This window comes from Heloderma suspectum, chromosome 5, assembly GCF_057233095.1.
Source record: "Heloderma suspectum isolate Gila_16-S chromosome 5, 16-S_ref, whole genome shotgun sequence".
NCBI lineage: Eukaryota > Metazoa > Chordata > Lepidosauria > Squamata > Helodermatidae > Heloderma > Heloderma suspectum.
In genome coordinates this window covers 16,245,646-16,263,382 of record NC_139462.1, presented here as the reverse complement: position 1 = coordinate 16,263,382, position 17,737 = coordinate 16,245,646, and the positions used below count along the sequence as shown (strand labels likewise).

At 44.9% G+C, this 17,737-nt stretch overlaps 1 protein-coding gene across 1 annotated transcript in view; it reads right to left on the bottom strand.

The window, feature by feature from the left end:
* Nucleotides 1-2,056: 2,056 nt before the first annotated feature.
* LOC146343623 (protein FAM47E-like) overlaps nt 2,057-17,737 on the bottom strand; it is a 35,462-nt gene continuing 19,781 nt past the window's right edge. Inside the window, exons 6-8 of the mRNA XM_084855396.1 lie at nt 14,185-14,337; nt 11,435-11,515; nt 2,057-2,594 (exon numbers count right to left, since the gene is read on the bottom strand). Of these exons, the coding sequence (XP_084711522.1) occupies nt 2,469-2,594; nt 11,435-11,515; nt 14,185-14,337 (360 nt within the window). The 3' untranslated portion in view covers nt 2,057-2,468. The remainder of the gene's footprint in view (nt 2,595-11,434; nt 11,516-14,184; nt 14,338-17,737) is intronic.

Here is a 17,737-nt window from a genome sequence, read left to right as displayed (position 1 = left end):
AGCAAACTTAGCAGTCATGGAATAAGAGGACAGGGCCTCTTACAGATCAGTAACTGGTTAAAGAACAGAAAGCAGAGAGTAGGAATAAATGATAAATTCTCCCAATGGAGGGAAGTAAATAGTGGGGTCCCACAGGGATCTGTACGGGGACCAATGCTTTTCAACCTGTTCATAAATTATCTGGAATTAAGAGTGAGCAGTGAAGTGGCCAAGTCTGCATATGACACCAAATTATTTAGGGTGGTTAAAACACAATGGGATTGTGAAGAGCTCCAAAAGGATCTCTCCAAACTGGGAGAATGGGCATCTAAATGGCAAATGCGGTTCAACGTAACCAAGTGTTAAGTGATGCATGTTGAGGCAAAAAATCCCAACTTCAAATATAACCTGATGGGATCTGAGCTAGCGGTGACCAACCAAAAAAGAGATCTTGGGGTTGTGGTGGACAGCTCAGTGAAGATGTCAACCCAGTGTGCAGCCACTGTAAAAAAGGCAAACTCCATGTTAGGCATAATTAGAAAAGGAAATGAGAATAAAACTGCGAATCTCATACTGTCCCTATACAAATCTATTGTGCGACCACATTTGGAATACTGTGTACAGTTTTGGTCACCAAACCTAAAAAATAGATATTGTACAGCTGGAAAAAGTGCAGAAAAAGGGCTGGAGCATCTCCCCATGACAGAAGGTTCCAACAGCTGGGATTGTCTAGCTTGGGAAAAAAGGAGGGTAAGGAGAGACATAATAGAAGTCTACAAAATTATGCATGGTGTGGAGAATGTGGATAGGGATTTTTCTCCCTCTCTCAAAATACTAGAACCCGTGGTCATCCCATGAAGCGGATTGGTGGGAGATTCAGAACAGATAAAAGGAAGTACTTCTTCACACAGTGTATAAACTATGGAATTCACTACCACAGGTAGTGATGGCCACTAATTTGAATGGCTTTAAAAGGGGGTTAGACAAATTCCTGGAGGAAAAGGCTATCCATGGCTACTAGTCGTGATGGCTATGTGCTACCTCCAGAGCCAGAGGCACTGAGCCTACGTACACTAATTGCTGGGCAACATGGGGGTGGGGGCGCTGTTGCGCTCAGGCCCTGCCGTTTTTTTTTACTATCTTGAAGCACAGGCAGCAGTCCTAATATGCGCCTTTACATGGGAATATGTGCAATTGAACACGGTGGAAATTGATTGCGATTAAGCATATGCATAGGAGTTTGCATGCAGATTTATAACTGCATTTATCACATGCAAGAAACTGGCTGTTTATGGGGAAATATTGAGAAGTTCACTCTAAAAGAGTTTTAAAAGAAATTATCCGAAGTTGTGTTGGTGTGTGTTTTATTCAGTTGCGCTCTCTAGAGCTGGTGTCAGGTTTCTGAGCCCTTGGGCAAGACATCTGCAATGGTCCCCCTCCCAGTGAGTCTACCTTCCCACCACTATTTCACCATCTGCTATTGCTCCTTATGCGCTTTCTCATCATTGCTTGCGCTTGCTTGCTTGACAAGCGGAGAGCCAGAGAGCAAGCAGGCCGTGGCGTCTCCTGCTCCTCCTTTTCATCACCACTGTTGTCTGAGCCAGAGTGAGAGGTGGGTGAACAAGCAGGCTGCAGTGGTGCTGTTGCACTCGTGTCCTGCTTGTGGGTTCCTGGTCAACAGCTGGTTGGCCACTGTGTGAACAGAATGCAGGACTAGATGGACCCTTGGTCTGATCCAGCAGGGCTTTTCTTATGTAATTTCTTAACCAAGAGGGTGGACTGTCCCTTTAAGGCTTTCCACTCCTTGAGGGAAGAGGTGGAACCTGAGAGACGATGTGGCCCTGGAGGAATAAAAGGCTTCAGTTCAGGCCAAAACCTTGGAAAAAGTCTTACTTGGAGCTCTCTGAAGTGCTGCATCTACTGGCCTACCTTGCTGCCCTGTTTTTTTTTTGGTCAAGATCAGCACAGGACAAGTTTCCTCTCTATCCCCCATCCCCTCCCCCCACCATAATGAAAACAAAATATCCATGTTAAGCTGACATTCAAAATTGGGTAGTCATGTTGGTCAGCCACAGATCAGTGAAATAAGGTATTTTATTAGGTATAGCCACTGTTTAAAATGCATTACATGAACTTTCATGTTTCACAGTTACATTACACTCATATTTACAATAAATATCCTGTTTCTAAGATACATTACGATCTGAATAACACTTTCCATTCTCAGATAATAGGTATGTTTAAGCATTCCAGTAATATTCCAGGGTTTTAACACGTGATCTTTATTCAGATTTTGTGTCCTTGGCCTTCCATTTTCTTCTTTCACTTCCTTATGTGTCTAACAAACTGTGTTTGTCTCAGCAGTTTCCAATGAAGGGAAGGAGGAGTGGGTGGGAAATATGAGACAGCTTTGGTGAACTCGGTATGAGTAATTTTCTGGCTTGGTTTTATAAAAATTTAAGTAAACTCTAGCTGGCCAAGATGGGTACTTAGGAGACTGAGAAAGAACGCTCTTTAAGGTCTTCAAGGACCTTCATAGATGGCTTCCTTGAGGAATGGCCACTGTCCTCTACTGCCTTGTCAGTATTACATGCAGCCAACATCTGTAGAAGAAACTGAAGCAGACAAACACAAAATTACACATCATGGCAATAAGATACATGGAGGACTATAGCTTTGTTGTGGTAAAATGCAACTTATTTCTTGGTACGGAATTCATATTCCATGGCACATTAACCATTTTCTGACATCCAAATCAAATGTTACATCAACACAAGAAACATCTTTGCGATGGCTAGTGTAGTCCAGGAGATATACTGTTGGTGTGGGGAACCTGTGGTCCTCCAGATGTTGTTAGACTCCAACTCCCATCAACCCTAGCTAGCAGTGTCAATGGTCAGGAATGCGGGGGTGCAATCCAACAAAATCTGGAGAGCCACAGGTTCTGCACTTGTGGTCTAGGACCTAGGGAACCTTCTTTAGCTACCAATATCAGTCCAGGTAGCTTTGAGCATGTCACTATTTCATATCTCAGTCCTACTAAACAGATCATATGGATGTAGCTCCTGTGGTGCCCATCAATCTGTGTATTCACGCAGCCTCTGGGCTGTGCATATGGAGCCCAATTAGAAAAGCAGCAGTCACATGAATCAGAGAGGAAGGATTGAGGGGACTTAATCCACACACAGGCTGCTCCCCCTCCTAAACGATTTAAGGGTAGTCACCCACTTTCTGATAGGGCTCCAGGAAAGCAATCTGGGAAGGAAGATCAGAGGAAGGAATTGCACATATAGTCCTTATGACACTCTGTTCCTACTCAAGCTGGAGATTTGCATAAAGAAGCTAGATTTCACAGGTATATGACTTGGCTGGATTGAGACAAATAAGTCTAGGGTCAATGTGTTACCTTCAGTTCTCTATGTATTGGTTTTAACACACAAAGTCCTAGATAGCCTAATTTAACATATCTCTGGGAGACCTATGCCCCATATAAGTTCACCAGATCCCTTTGGGCTTTGGGAGGGGCCGTTCTCCTTGTTTCAAACCAGGCAGAACTCTTTCCCCTGCCATGCTACTTTGCTAACCTCTCTTTAACGTATTATTTTTCTGTGTGAAGGGGTTGAGAGGTGAGTTCAACATGCCGCCTTCTCCAGCTACAGCCTAAAGTGGTTCAGGGTAAAATTCACCATTCATTTCTCCTGAATGTATAAACTGGATTGAAGACAAGAGTAGTGCATAGCGATGGGAGCAATTGAGAACAAAATATATGTGGATACCACACATAGCCAGGAAGTGTCTAAAACAATTTATTTACATTAAAAGTTGATATAGGAGGAGTGGAAAGTTTTCATTTTCAAAGATATGGGAGGGAAAAGGGACTTCTTGAATTGCTTTATTTTATCTTCATGTAGCTTCTTCATGTCCTCAGCTGAAGAACTGCTTGCCTTCTCTTTTTCAGCATTATTCTCCCTGCTCTTCTTTGTCTTAAGAGTTTTGGCTTTCCCTGTTAGATTGCCAAAACGTTTGGACTTGGGAACAGCTTGGTCCTATCATGTATAAATGTGCATTAATATGGTCACAGAAAGGGGGATTGGAAAGGAAAGGGAAAATGTTGGTGTCAAATTTGGCACAGTTAGCCCTCGCCCAACCTCCTGCTCCCCATTTTCTACTGGTAGGTACCTGGGTATCATCTTTGCCTTTGGAGATCTATACTGAGGTGTTTGTGCATTAACATATTTTAAATGGAACATCCACTCCAAGCATATACTCACCCAATCCAGTGAAGGAAATGTGCATAAGAAAGCTAGTGTATATGGATCATTACTTGTCAGGTTAGGAACTGTGGATGTAAATTGAACGAGCATCTGAATGCATGTGCCATCTATCCACTCTATTCTTTTCAATGGAATGCATATTTAAATGTGCATCTCCATCCACAGCCTGATATAACTAGTCAAGCATACATAGTTGGGTTTTTGGTGTGTGCAGCTGAATTGGGGCAACTCTCATCTCTTGGAGGAATCCTGCTTGCCTACCTTCTCTACTACATGTTGCACTTTACTACACCAGCCTATTGTGCAGGGGTGGGGAGATATTAATAATTTAAGAGTTATTCTGCTTTTCAGAACATCATGTGAAATGGAATAAGGCAATGTCAGCCAGGCCTAGTTTTATTAGTTCCTTTCACAAACAGTGACCTGGTTCACACATAAACTAACCCATGGTTTATTTAACTCATGGGTTGTTGAATTTATTTATTAATGTATTAAAACATTTCTATCCTGCCCTATATCAGTAACCACAAACAACCCAGAAAGAGAACCCACAGTTTGTTGTTATGTTATTTAAACCATGGGTTGTTGTTACATGCAAATCCAGAACCATGAGTTTTTTCACCAGGCTACAGAGGCAATGGGCAAAAGTCGTACCCCCCCCCCCCCGCTGCTCTAAACGTTAGTACTACAGTACTACACTGCCAAGGCATTTGGGATACACAGAGGAAGCAGGTGAAGGAGGATGTAAACAAACAACCCAGGGACTGAGAAATCAGACCATGGTCTGTTCAATTGTCTGCTAGACAAACCCTGGGTAGGGCAACAAACCATGGATTACTGTTTTGTGCAAACCAGGTCAGTGTGTCTGGGTTTCAAATCTGTGCCTTCAGTGCCCACTGCAATTTCTTTATTGTTGTTTTGGAGTTTGTTTGTTCTGCAAAATTGTTCAAATAAGTTATTTATCCTGGCTAGGGCTGTAACCTTTTTTATGGACAGACATTCTGTATCTTCAGCAGCTGCATAATGGGCACAATGAGTGCTGGCACAATGAGTACAGTAAACTGGGAAAGTCCCCAGCTCAAACCTCACCTTAGCCATGAAGACACTTGGTGCACTGAGCCAAGCCACCAGTCTCTCAGTCTCAGTGCCCCCCACTCTATTTGTGAGCACACTAGATATGGCATGGGAGAGCCATGTTCAGATCTTGCAACATCCTTTTCTTTGACGAAAAGCAGCCTTGGAGAGGGGAACTGCAGTGTTGGGGAAGGGAGGTTAACCCTCCTCCACATGCAGTTTCCCCAAAAGAAATCTGCCTCCACCAGTTGCTATTACCCAACTTGGGAAAAAAGACAAATACAGAGCGGCCACTGTCCCCCTGCCCGTCCAGTTAATAGCATAAAGGGTGCAGTTTCCAGGAGAGAAATGGCATTGAGATGGGGGGTGGGGAAGGGTTTATTAAAATAAAAGCAGGCAACAATATTCAAATAACAATAAAACAATAATCAATAACTAAACAATTAAAAAACACAAAGCAGAAACAGCATGGCAGAAAATTAAAAGGATCAGAGGTTAACCTTCCAGTGGCACAGCCCCAATCCAACTCCCCACCACCATATGCACAGCTACATAAATGCAAATAAAAATCCAGGAGATCCAGCCTCAGATCTCCCAGAGCATGTCTAGTTGGGCCGTTTAATCTGGGGATAACCGAACTGTATTGTCTTGCTGGGCTGTGCTGAAGTTTTTTGAGGTACTGCATGTGAACCTCATGAAGCCATTTCTGACATGGGTAGGTGGTGGGAATGCCTTGCTCTCTGGCTTCCTACTTGTTATGCAGCTACAACAACACTGTTCTGGGTACACAAACGTGATTTTCCATGTGGACAATTTAGGATGCAGTCCTATACACCCTTCCTGGGTGAGCTCCATTGAACTCAGTGCAGGTTACTACTGATAGACATGTGTGGGATTGCACTGTAAAATGCATTTTACTTTTTGTGCAGGGGTGAGGACATGCTGACTATGCCCAGCCCTAATGAAAATCTTAACCCAAGCTTGATACTTCTAAAATACTCCTAATCTGAACCCAGTTTGAACTTTTTTTTTTTTTTTTAAACAAATGGATTGGTGCCTCTTTCCCCTTGCAATACTGCTGATTCTCACCATAGGTTCCTACTTTTATTATTTTCTTTATTAAATTTCTTTGCCACTACATAGGGAGCAATATGAGTGGTTTACAGTAAAATATAATAAAACTCAAAGTATAGTACAATACAAAATTACATGTATGAAACCATAAGTATAAAATATATATAAGCAAGAAATAAAAACAGTTCTGCATCTTAAAAATCCTTATTCAGACAATCCTGCACCTTCCTCCCATAAGCCAACAGAGGGTGATTGGCAAACTGTCCTGGTCAGAGAGTTATACAACTGGCAGTGGCATCTCCAAGAAGGGAAATCAGAGATGGGAATCTGTGTGCAGTGTGGGAGTTGCCTTACAAGTGATTTATGAAGACCTGGGTACATGGTGGGAAGCATCCCTTCCGATAAGCAGAGTCTAGGTTGTCTAGAACTTTAAAGGCAAACAATTTTGGACTAGGAATGTTGGAGAAATCTGCAATGAATTCAAATGAGTTTGGATTTCTATGAATCCGACCTGAGGATTCCACAGTGGACTGGCTTTTTCTGAGTCACATGGATTCTGTGGCCTTACAGACCCATTTTTCACTTTTGTGGGGGATGTGCACCAATTCGCATTAACCAATGCAGATTTGTGCAAGTGCACAAGTATGCATTAGTACTAACGTGCATTAACGCAAGTAGAATGAAATTCTGGTTTTAAAAAAAACCAATAGAACAAATGAGGCCAGACTCTCTGCGAAACACAGACAGAATGGATTTAACAAAATTTGTACATCCCTATTTTGGACCAATAGTTTCCAAAAATCATCAAAGGGAGCCCCAAGTAGAGTGCTTTATGGTAGTCCAATCTAGAAGTTACAGAAGCAAAGTCCCAGTCATTAAAGAGAGGGTGCACCTGGCATACCAAGTGAAACTGGAAATAGGCACTTCTGACCATAGCTGCTACATGGAGCAAAACAAGGTCCAAGAGTATTTCTATTTATTTATTTAATTTATATCCCGCCTTTTTCCCTCTTTAAGGAACCCCAGGCGGTGTACGTAATCCTCCTCCTCCATTTTATCCTCACAACAACCCTGTGGGGTGGGTTGGGCTGAGAGTCTGTGACTGGCCCAAAGTCACCCAGTGAGCTTCCATGGCCGAGTGGGGACTAGAACCTGGATCTCCCAGCTCCTAGTCCAACACTCTAGCTACTACACCACACTGGCTCACCCCTAAATTCAGATGTACACCTTCAGGGGAGCATGAACCCAACCAGAGTAGGCCGTTCACTTTTTACACACTCTCAGTATTCAGTCACTGGCCTCGCCTCTATCTAATTCAGATGGAGTTTCAATTTGTTTGTCCTCATCCAGTAAACTACTGGTCCTAAGCAGTGGTTCAGGGATTCCACTGCCCCACTGGAATGTGAGAAAAAGTAGAAATATAATCGCGTAATTGTGCTCCAAATCCCCTCATGACTTTCTGCAATAGTTTCATGCAGACGTTAAAAACAATATGAGATACAAGTAGAATCCTGTGGAACCCTGCAGGATAACTCCCAAGGGGCAAAACAGGGGTCCCCTACTGCCAGCTTCTGAAATTTACTCAGAAGGAAGGAACAGAATTATTGCAAATAGCACCATCTGTAACAGGTGGGCAACACACGGGCTACATGCAGCCCTCACAGCCTGCCCAGTGCAGCTCCTGCAGCCCACTGCTGCTGCTGAAATTCACAGCGGCAGCAAAACAACCCAGTTTGCCACTGAATTTTGATAGCTAATCACCATGGAAGCGTAAAATGGCCAAATTTAGCTTGTTTTCTGGAGAGCTGTGCCAGCTGCTCTCCTGCTGTGACATTAGCTGCAGAAGGAAAGCAGACAGTGCAGCTCTCTGGAGTGCCAGGTGGGCTGATGCCTCGCTCTGACAATCGCTCAGAGAGGAATCAGCCTGGAAAGCCACACCAGCCACTCTCTTCCTGCGGCATTTGCCTCACCAGGAAAGCGGTTGATGTGGTTGCCTGGAACAGCCACCTGCCGATGCCTTACTCTGAGAGGTACTCGGAATGAGCATACGGCAACATTGGGGCATGCAGCCCCCCTGGTGGGGGGGCACACACATGATCTTTCACCTGAGCAGGGAGATTCACCCTACTTTCCGGGAGGGCTGGCCCTGACTACAGCCAATGGTATCAAAAGTTTTCAGAGATTCCGGAGAATCAACAAGAACGCAGTCACTCTCCCAACAAAGGACATATACCACCAGCTTGGCCACAGCAGTTTCTGCCTCAAAACCAGATTGCAAAGGGCTCCTGTTCTTCTGGGTTGGCCTGCAACTGTGACTAATACTTGCTATCCTCTAGTATGGTACCTCACGCATTATGTGGCATCACATCCAAGTTTGCCACCAAGCATTTATTCAGCAGAGGACTACTGCCGCTCAGGACTCCTTAATGAATACATGTGCAGAATGAATCTGTTGCATTCAGCCTTAGATTATTCAGTGTTCACTCAGAAAAAAATCTTAGGTGTAACATATGAAATGTAACATATATAACCTTTAAACTAACAGTGAAAAAGATCTGTGTTACCTTGCAAATGATGGTTTGGAACCTGCAGGGGGCAGGGCACAAAGAGCTGTGGGAGTGTGTGCAAAATTTCAAGGGAAACTGGAAAAGTAGGGAAAGGGTTCAGCACCTGTCCATTCCTGCTCCTTCCTGAGGGCACTTTGCAAGGGAGAAACAGGTGTCCAACTAACGTTACACGCAGCTGCATTGTAACATTTAGACATGGCTGCCCTTACTTTGCACAGCACAGTCTTCTGAAGTCTTACATTTTTTACATCTTCAGACGCCAGCAGCTATGCTGTTTATATCCTTTTGAGAAACGTTTGATTGTATCTTATCACAGAGCAGAATACATAGTGAGAAGCGTAGACGATACAACACAAAAGCATAACAGACTGGATAAGTGACAATTCTTAAATAGAGAACAGAATATTAGGCTGGAGACAGATTAGTTTGTGCGTTGTTGCAGATTTCTGAAAAGTCTGTTTGGCTAGAGGTGGCAGTGGAACAAAAGAAATACATGTGAAGCACCTAAGAGGCTGAGCTGTGAAGTCCCTAATTAAAATCTTGCCTCAACCATGAATTAATTGTGTGGGTGGCCATTGGAAAGCCATTCTCTCTCAGCCTCAGCCTGCAATAAGGAGATAATAATATTGACCTACATTACAAGATGGTTGGAAGATGTATGTAGGCACTAAGGCATTTTGAACACTAGTGCCACACATGATAAATATTACCATATCATTGTTTATACTTTCAGTTCTCTTAAAAGCTGTTGTCTGTCTCCAGCCTTATAGTCAAACACAAACATTGTGCTTAGTTTTTCAGAGCGCTGTTGTACCATAAGCCCCACAGACTGGAAACTCTATCCCCAGCAAACTGTCAGCTCCACTGAAGATTTATCTAGCACAAATGTTTACAATTCTCCATGAAGGGTGCTTCCAGATGGAGGGCTCCCAGCGCTAACAAGCAAAAAGCATTGTGCAGCTATTCCATCTTTTCTTCCTCAACTGATTTTTTTTCTAATAAGAAAGAAGATGGAGGAAGTGGTGAAAAACTACAGGATGGTTACAGATTGGTGACAATGTCTGGACACCCCGTAAAATTCATGAATGAAGCAATGCTATTGCACAATAAAAGTTTTGTATGAGGATGCTTCCAGGTGGAGGGGTCCTAGCACTATCAGAAGACGTGGTGCAGCTATTCCATCTTTTCTTTCTTAACAGATTTTCTACAGTAAGAAAAAAGATGGAAGAAGTGAAGGGAAACATGGAAGGATTATAAGTGGATGATGTCATTTGGACCCCCACCCCCATTAAATTGCATGGATAAGCAGGGTGATTGCACCATAAAAGCCTTGTCTGGAAGCACCCATGAGGTACCCAAACTAATATCATGTAATTCTCCCTCATTGTGTCTCCTTCTTGGCAGAAAATTTGTTCCTCATTCCTGCTATTCATGGTGCCCCTCATTTGAGAATCTTAGGTTGTGTTCATGCAGCAGTTTTGTACAGTTCTGAGTAGTGCTAAATGAGATGTTTTTGCAACAATACACACAAAGGGAGGTATCTTGTTAAGAAACTGGTGGGAGCTGGAAGGCCGAGACCCAGGAACTTTTCTTATCTGCCTTCTGCTACCTCTTATGATGAGCCACAAGATTCTCTGGGCTAAAATGTTCCCTGAGGCCTCAGAGTAACTTCCCGGGACCTGCTAGGCAATAAAAGCTTCCAGGTTAGGTTTGGCATTTGCCTGGACAATAACCAGCCTTGACCATGTTTGCTTGGCTTTTGTGCATGTGAAGGCTTGCTCCGCTGAGTGACAGTCTGGTGGATTCCCCTTGTGCCCAGGGACTCATGCCTCTTGCTTCTCACTCTACTAGATCTCTAGACTGCCTGTAGTCTAGCACCATGACATGAGCTTGCTGATCCCTTAGTCTGCCTTTTGGACTAACATGGATTGACAGTCAGGTTGGCACAGTCCACATGGGGATTTTAGTGTGCCAAATCAGTACATCCGATGCACCAAAACTCCTCAGCCCGAAAGCATCCTAGGGCTGAGAAAGATGATCTAGACCAGGCCTGCGCAACTTACAACCAGTCAAACTGAATGCAGCCTGTCAGTCATGTATGATGGCCCATCAGGGACATGGTAAACTTGATTTTCCTGCCTAACTGGAATGGCAGAAATGAGGGGCTGTCAAGCAGCAGGCACCATACACATCAGTAGTAGGCCACATTCAGTTTCTATTGGACAAGTCTGATGTAGACTGACCACATAAAAATAGTGGGTTAGATCCAGACCTAGTCATGTTGAGAGGAGACTCACTGATTTCAATGGGACTTCAGTTACCCATGACTAACTTACATCTCACTTATTTCAGTGTGGCATTGTAAGCATGACCAAGTCTGGATTCAACTCATTGCCTCCACAAAGCTGCAGTGACTCCAGTTCTGATCTCCAGTTGCGTAGGCCATGACCAGTTAGGTTTACTCACCGCAGGCTTCCTGTAGCCTTTCATTTCAAGGAATCGCTCAAAGGCATAGGTTCCATGGAGTGGCATTTCCTCCCCCTCATCCTACAAGACATTTTGTTAATTTTTCACATGACAGAATGCTTAAATACTGCTATAGGAGGGGGATTAGTTGACATTACCCCTCAGGATCTGCTGTAATTCTTGACTCTGTAAGTCAATTCTTGACTCTGTAAGATTTCTGTAAGTAAAACTATCAGCATGGTTTGGTACTGAGAAAATACCTCTGAAGACCTGACTGAGGGACTTCTGATAGCAGGTAACAGGTGCTGTGACTCAATGGGAGCTAAGATGGCCCAGTGACGCATAGGTTATGGGCAGAGATGACTCCTCATTATCCTCATACTATACAAGGGAAGGAGCCATGAATCAGGTCTGTGTGTAAGCAGGGGCCTTTCTCCAAGAAGGAGAAGCAAATGGAGGAGTATTGGGTTGTTTTTTTTAAGGAATCAGCTTTGCTGTGCTTTGGTCCATGCAGGACTCCATGGGCGAGTGTTCCGCACCAGTAAAAATCGCTTCACAGAACATACTTCCAGGTGGGGGTTGGAGTGAACGTCATCTGACTGGCAAGGGCTGCTCAACCATTAAGAGAGGCTTCCCCCCCTTCCCACTTTAGCTCCAGATGCACCTGCATTTCAGGAGCAAGAGCCATTGAGCACAATGGGAGTTACTTCCAAGTAGACACACACATGTTTGTGCTGGGAAAGGGGTGGGGGAGAACACAGGAATGGGAAACCAGCCCCCTTTGTAGCCATAGGATCTCTATAACGAGCTGTGAAGTAATTGCTTCCTAAGGCAATAAACCAAACAACAGAGAATAGGAGCCTCGAGATCACGCTGTAGAGCATTTGAAGAATGTGCTTTAAACTGCCATTTCAATTGAAGAGGATCTCTGTACATTCTGATGTGGGCATTCAGGGAACAAGCCTCATTGAGCGCAATGGGAGTTACTTCTGAGTAGACACACATATGCTTGTGCTGGGAAAGACAGGAGAGGGAGAAAACAGGGATGGGAAACCAGCCCCCATCAATGCTGCGCAGGATCTCTATAATGAAGGTGTGGTTACTTCCTAAGGCAATAAACCAAACAACTAGAGAATCCACACTTTAAAGCGTTTGGGAATTTCTGCTTTAGACTGTGCCATTTCAGTTGAAGGGAATCTCTACATTCTGATGTGGGCATTCAGGGAACAAGCCTCATTGAGCACAATGGGGGATACTTCTCAGTAGACACTAACTGGTTTGTGCAGGGATGGGAAACACACAGGGATGGGAAACACCCCTTGACCTGGGTCACAGTGAAAGGCACACCCCTGGCAGGGCTAGCATACCCGAGGTCAATGTGGGGGTTGGGGCACACAGCAACTATACTGGGGAGAACCCAACTTAAGGAAACGAATCGGACTTTAAGCAGTCTCAGGAAATCCGTTTTTTCCCCGATAAGCTCCGGGGTGGCTGCTGGATGGTCACAACGTCATCTATCCCTAATGACCTCAACACGCAGCTGGCTCTAAGTAAATCACTGGTGGAGACACCCCCTAGGGGACAAAGGAGAAGCCTGCAGTTTTTGGAGTGAGTCTAGGGGTCCATTTACATTGCGCATTTACTCCAGTTCTGCTCCACCCCCAAGTCGATCATGTCAGATGACACATGCCCCTCCCCACAGCTGATTCAGCATTTATTACCCTAAATCTGGGTTTTTAAAAATTATTTGTGGCGGGTTTTCCAGTCACAGCAGCTTCAGTGCAGTTTGGAAGTCCATGTGATCTCAGTTGGCTTCAGTGCAGGTTCATGGAAGTCACACTAAATTGTGGAAGGGATGAGTTGGATGGGACGGGGGGGGGCTTATGTCTACCCAGAAGTAACTCACTGCCTTGGGGATGGGAGTCAGCCCTGCTGCTTTGAAGGACACAGTTTCGACCCTGCGTGCGCAATCGCTGCCTGTCCCTTTAAATATTCACTGAGCACAGGAGTGGGGAGGGGAGCATAATGAGGCTGTTATGTATGGAAGTACAAAGGTATGCAGAGGCTTACTGATTTTAAAAGCTTCACTGAACGTGGGGTGGGGAGAGGGAGTGGGGAGCAAGCCTCTTTGCTTCCCTGCATCTACCCATTGGTGATGTTCATTTCTACTCATTTGCCCCATTTTCCCTGCTCTAAAAAAACTTGTGGAAAGTTCTGTTTACAAACAAAAGCAAAACCGGATGGTCACAACTTTCTCTGCCTTTACACTAAAGAAAAACTCTGCAGTCCTCCTGTTCTGGAGCCTTTCCACATTTACTGCGGGCTCCAGTGAGCGACCACATGATTGCTGAGAGGGGAAGCTTTTAATTTTCAAAGTTCCACAGAACTCAATGAAACAGCACTATCTCGTGGCCGTTGTAGTGGCGCAGCATTCTGAGTTTTAAAAATAGTTGGTTAGTTCCAGATCTTTTGAGATGGAATAACCAGGAAATACCTCTGGATGTGCCCTGGAGGATGACAACATCATGAAAAGGACCTGCAATCTTCCATGAGTGAGCAATCTCAATAGCAGGATAAAAGCTCCGTGGGAAGGAGGGCTTTGTCTAAAGTACCTGTAAACAAGCCTGAGTAGGGAATAACAAGTGCACAACAAATTCCTCATGTAGAAAAGCTCATGGAATGCTAGCCATTGACGTTATGGATGGCCTGTGGCTTGTCACAACAGAGAGTGTTACTGATATTTCCAGTACCTTTTGGATTTTCTTCTTCCTTATATGCAGAAAGGTTTTCAGAGATTCAGGAATTTCATCCTGCTCGCCTACTTTTTTTTTCTTCCATTTATTTGGATGAAGGTACCAGGCTCCATATTTAATCTTCTCCCATTTTGGCTCAGAAGGTGTCCGCTAAAAATCATAGGTATTAGGTTTGTTTGTATAAGGTCTCAGTCATTTTATAAACATGCATTTTTTGTTTGCAATGTCTCATCAGGGTAAAATAATATTCAGTGTATTTAACAAAGCACTTCACATACATTATATCAGTTATCCTTACAAGGATCAGATAAGTTAGGCCAGTGGTATTACCCCAATATTGCAGATGGAGAGCTGAGTCAGAGAGAGAGGGTACCCTAAGGCTACCTGGGGAGCTCATGGCTGGACTAAATTCTGAACCAGCTCTCAGGTGTAGAGCCAAAGTACACATTACATTCAAATGTGTGTAACTACAGCCTAATTACAGTGTGGGAGGGGTGTGGTGGGGGGTGTTTTGAGAACAGAGAAGCAGTGGAGAAAGGAGACTTAAGCATTTCCCCTCCCCATTTCTCTGCTGTAACTCAACCTCGCAGCAGTTTCCCCCCTGTATGGTTTCAAATCCATGTTTGCCTTCACAAACACATATGTGGAACCCTGCATGACCAGGGAAAAGAAGAAAGCTGCCTTGGGGAGTAAAGTTCCCTCCTCCCCAGTGACTTTTCAAGCTGGAAAAGCAGACTGTCAGGCAATATGTGTCATGCCTCCTCTTTTTTGAGGATGACCAGGAGCCCTCTGAGCCAAGCATCGCAGAGAAGCTGCCTTGGTCTGGTGGCCTTGAGATGGATCGCGGGGCCCTGGGCCCTTGGGGAAGACAGCTGCCAGTCCTAACCTTCATGACACTGCCCCTCGCAGACTCAGAGGCAGATGCCAAATGGCCCTCTGGCCCCAAGGGAAGCAGGTGCCGAAAGGTCAAGTCTCTGCCAACTGCCAGATGCAGAAGCGCCTGCACTGGTGCCCCACTTGCGCAATGCTCACCCCAGGGAGGCTTGCTTGGTGCCTGTTCTGTCCTTCTGGTGCCAGGCAAAGAACTTAAAAAAAAAATCTTCCCAGCCTTTCTGTAAATATATGTAGAATCTGGTTTTAAATCTGCTGCCAGGATTTTAATCTGCTGTGTTTTTACTTCTGCTGTTTAAATGTATTTTCGTTCTTTTATTGCAGAGATGCAGAACCCCCAGCCCATGGGCCTAAGCCACCCGCTGTGCTTCCCAGTCACAGGAGCCTCCTGAAGTTCCTCGAGGGAGGAATCACCCCCCCGCAATGGAGGACATCCCCCTGGATAACAAGGGTGGGGTGGCCGGGACTCCGCTGGCGGTGAAAAGAATGGCCGCTGGAGGAATAGCTTGCATCCACCACGGAGGTTCTGGGCACCACACAAAGACTGGGACTTGGCCTGCACCAGTAAGAGTGGCCACTCTCCCTTGTGTGGACTGAGTTCCTTCCACAGGTTGGGTTGTGTTCACAGGGGCGCTGGGCACCATGCAAAGCCAGGGACTTGGCCTGCACCGGGAAGAGTGGCTGCTGCTCCCAGCGCTAGCCAAGTCCCTTTCTCCATACGTCTTCCAGAATTGGGGGCGGGGGAGAGTGGGGGGGGGGAATGATGTTATCAGGGGGAGGGGCCATGTCCTCTGATGTAATATCGGGCCAGGCCCACACCCACTGACATCATCTGGCCTGTGGGAGGCCTGGTGGGGGGCAATTTGGCCCCGCCCTTAAAAAGTCCTGCAACCATGTTATTGTTTAGTGTGTGTGTGTGTGTGTGTGTGTGCTTTAATCGCTAGCTGCCTGAAAGCATTGAAACGAGCACAATAAAGATTTTTAAATACATTAAGAAATACAAATAATTAATGGTTTTATGCAATCCACCTTATCCTTTCAATTTTAAAAAATATATTTTTTGCTGGCATGGGCGAGACAGTTTTTAAAATTCATTTAATAGATTTATATAGCACTTCCCCTATTTCAAAATATTTCTAAGTGGTTAGTGTTAGAAAGCTAGGAGGGAAGGGAAGGTGATGTTTTGGGGGATCCTGTGAGCTTTCACCTCTTCAAATATTCTTTCCCCCTAGAAATTACATTGAAATGTCACAGAGAGCACTAGGGACCTATCACTGCTTTTGTGATAACATGATACCGGTAACCATTAGATCAGTCCTCATCCTGCCTTTAGACCTTTTTGTACGCATAGCAACCAAGGGGCAAAGAGCTCTGTGCCTGAGGGGCTTGGAAGCAATGGATCAAGAATGAACATAAATGGAGAATAATCAGAACATGTCCCCCGTCCCCACTCAACTCCAGCTGATCTTTATGACCACATTTCCAGTTTTGCGGGCAATTCACTAATACTAATGGGTAGAGAAGCTTGCAGATCTTTATGGATGTAGTACTATAGAGAAGCCAGCAAGTGGCAATCTAAGAACCTTGTTCAGTGCAAGAGGAGTGCTGCTGAACAGAACCATGAATCTCCGATGTAGACATGACATGCAGTTTTGTGCTTCTCCAATCCTTAAAAAAAAAAAAAAAAATCAAAACCCTCAGTCTGAAAGTTTGAGAGGCAGCAGGGGGGTGGGGGTGGGGGTGGGGTGGAGAAGGGCAACCATGGCTTTAGTCACAGCCTGATCCTATATGCTTTGCTGCATTGGAGCAATGACGCACAGCTCACAGCAATGGTAGAAGGGCATATCTTGCAAGAGATGGATAGCACTACCTTCTCAAGGCAGCTTGCAACAAAAATAAAGCATACAATAAGAATGCAGTCCTATGGTTCCTCGACAGTGGCCCAGAGGCCATAGGATTATTCAGAAAACCTGCTCTGAGGCCATAGACAGAGCTCCAAGCTCAGAGGTTTTTTTCTGAAGTTGAAGCCCCCCACATGGCTCCTCCCAGGCACTGTGGAGGTTTCTACCACAGCTCCCTCTATGAGGTCAGAACTAAAGTCGGGGGGGGGGGGCTGTGTTGAGGGTGTGCCAGGGGGAGGGGGAGGGAGTGGCTGAGAATCCAGGCATCCTAAGCCCTCTCCGCCCGAACCAACCAACCCCTAGCACAGATGGGAAGTTAGATGGGCTCTGAAGCCCATCTAACTGATTTTCCCCTTTGGTAGCAAAAGGAGGCCAAATATGCTTCCAACATTTGTTCTGCCCTGCCAGCAAGAACCCAGCAGGGCTTTGGCCATAACAAAGCTTCTGAGATCAGACTACTCTGTTGTTTGGACTCCTTACCCATTGAGGATTACTTAGTAAATCAATAAAATATGTTTTAAAAACAGCATAAAAACTTTAGACCAGATAAAATTAATTTAAAACAGGCACAGATTAAAAAGCCTTGGGGGGAAAAAAAAAGTATTCTAATGCCAACATTATATCAAAGGAGGTGCTATGTGAGCTTTTCTGGACAGGGCATTCCACAGCTGGGGTGCCACCACTGAAAAGGTCCTTCCCCTTGTAGCCACTGACCAGACCTCATTTGAGGAGAGCTCCTGGAGAAGGACTTTTTAAGT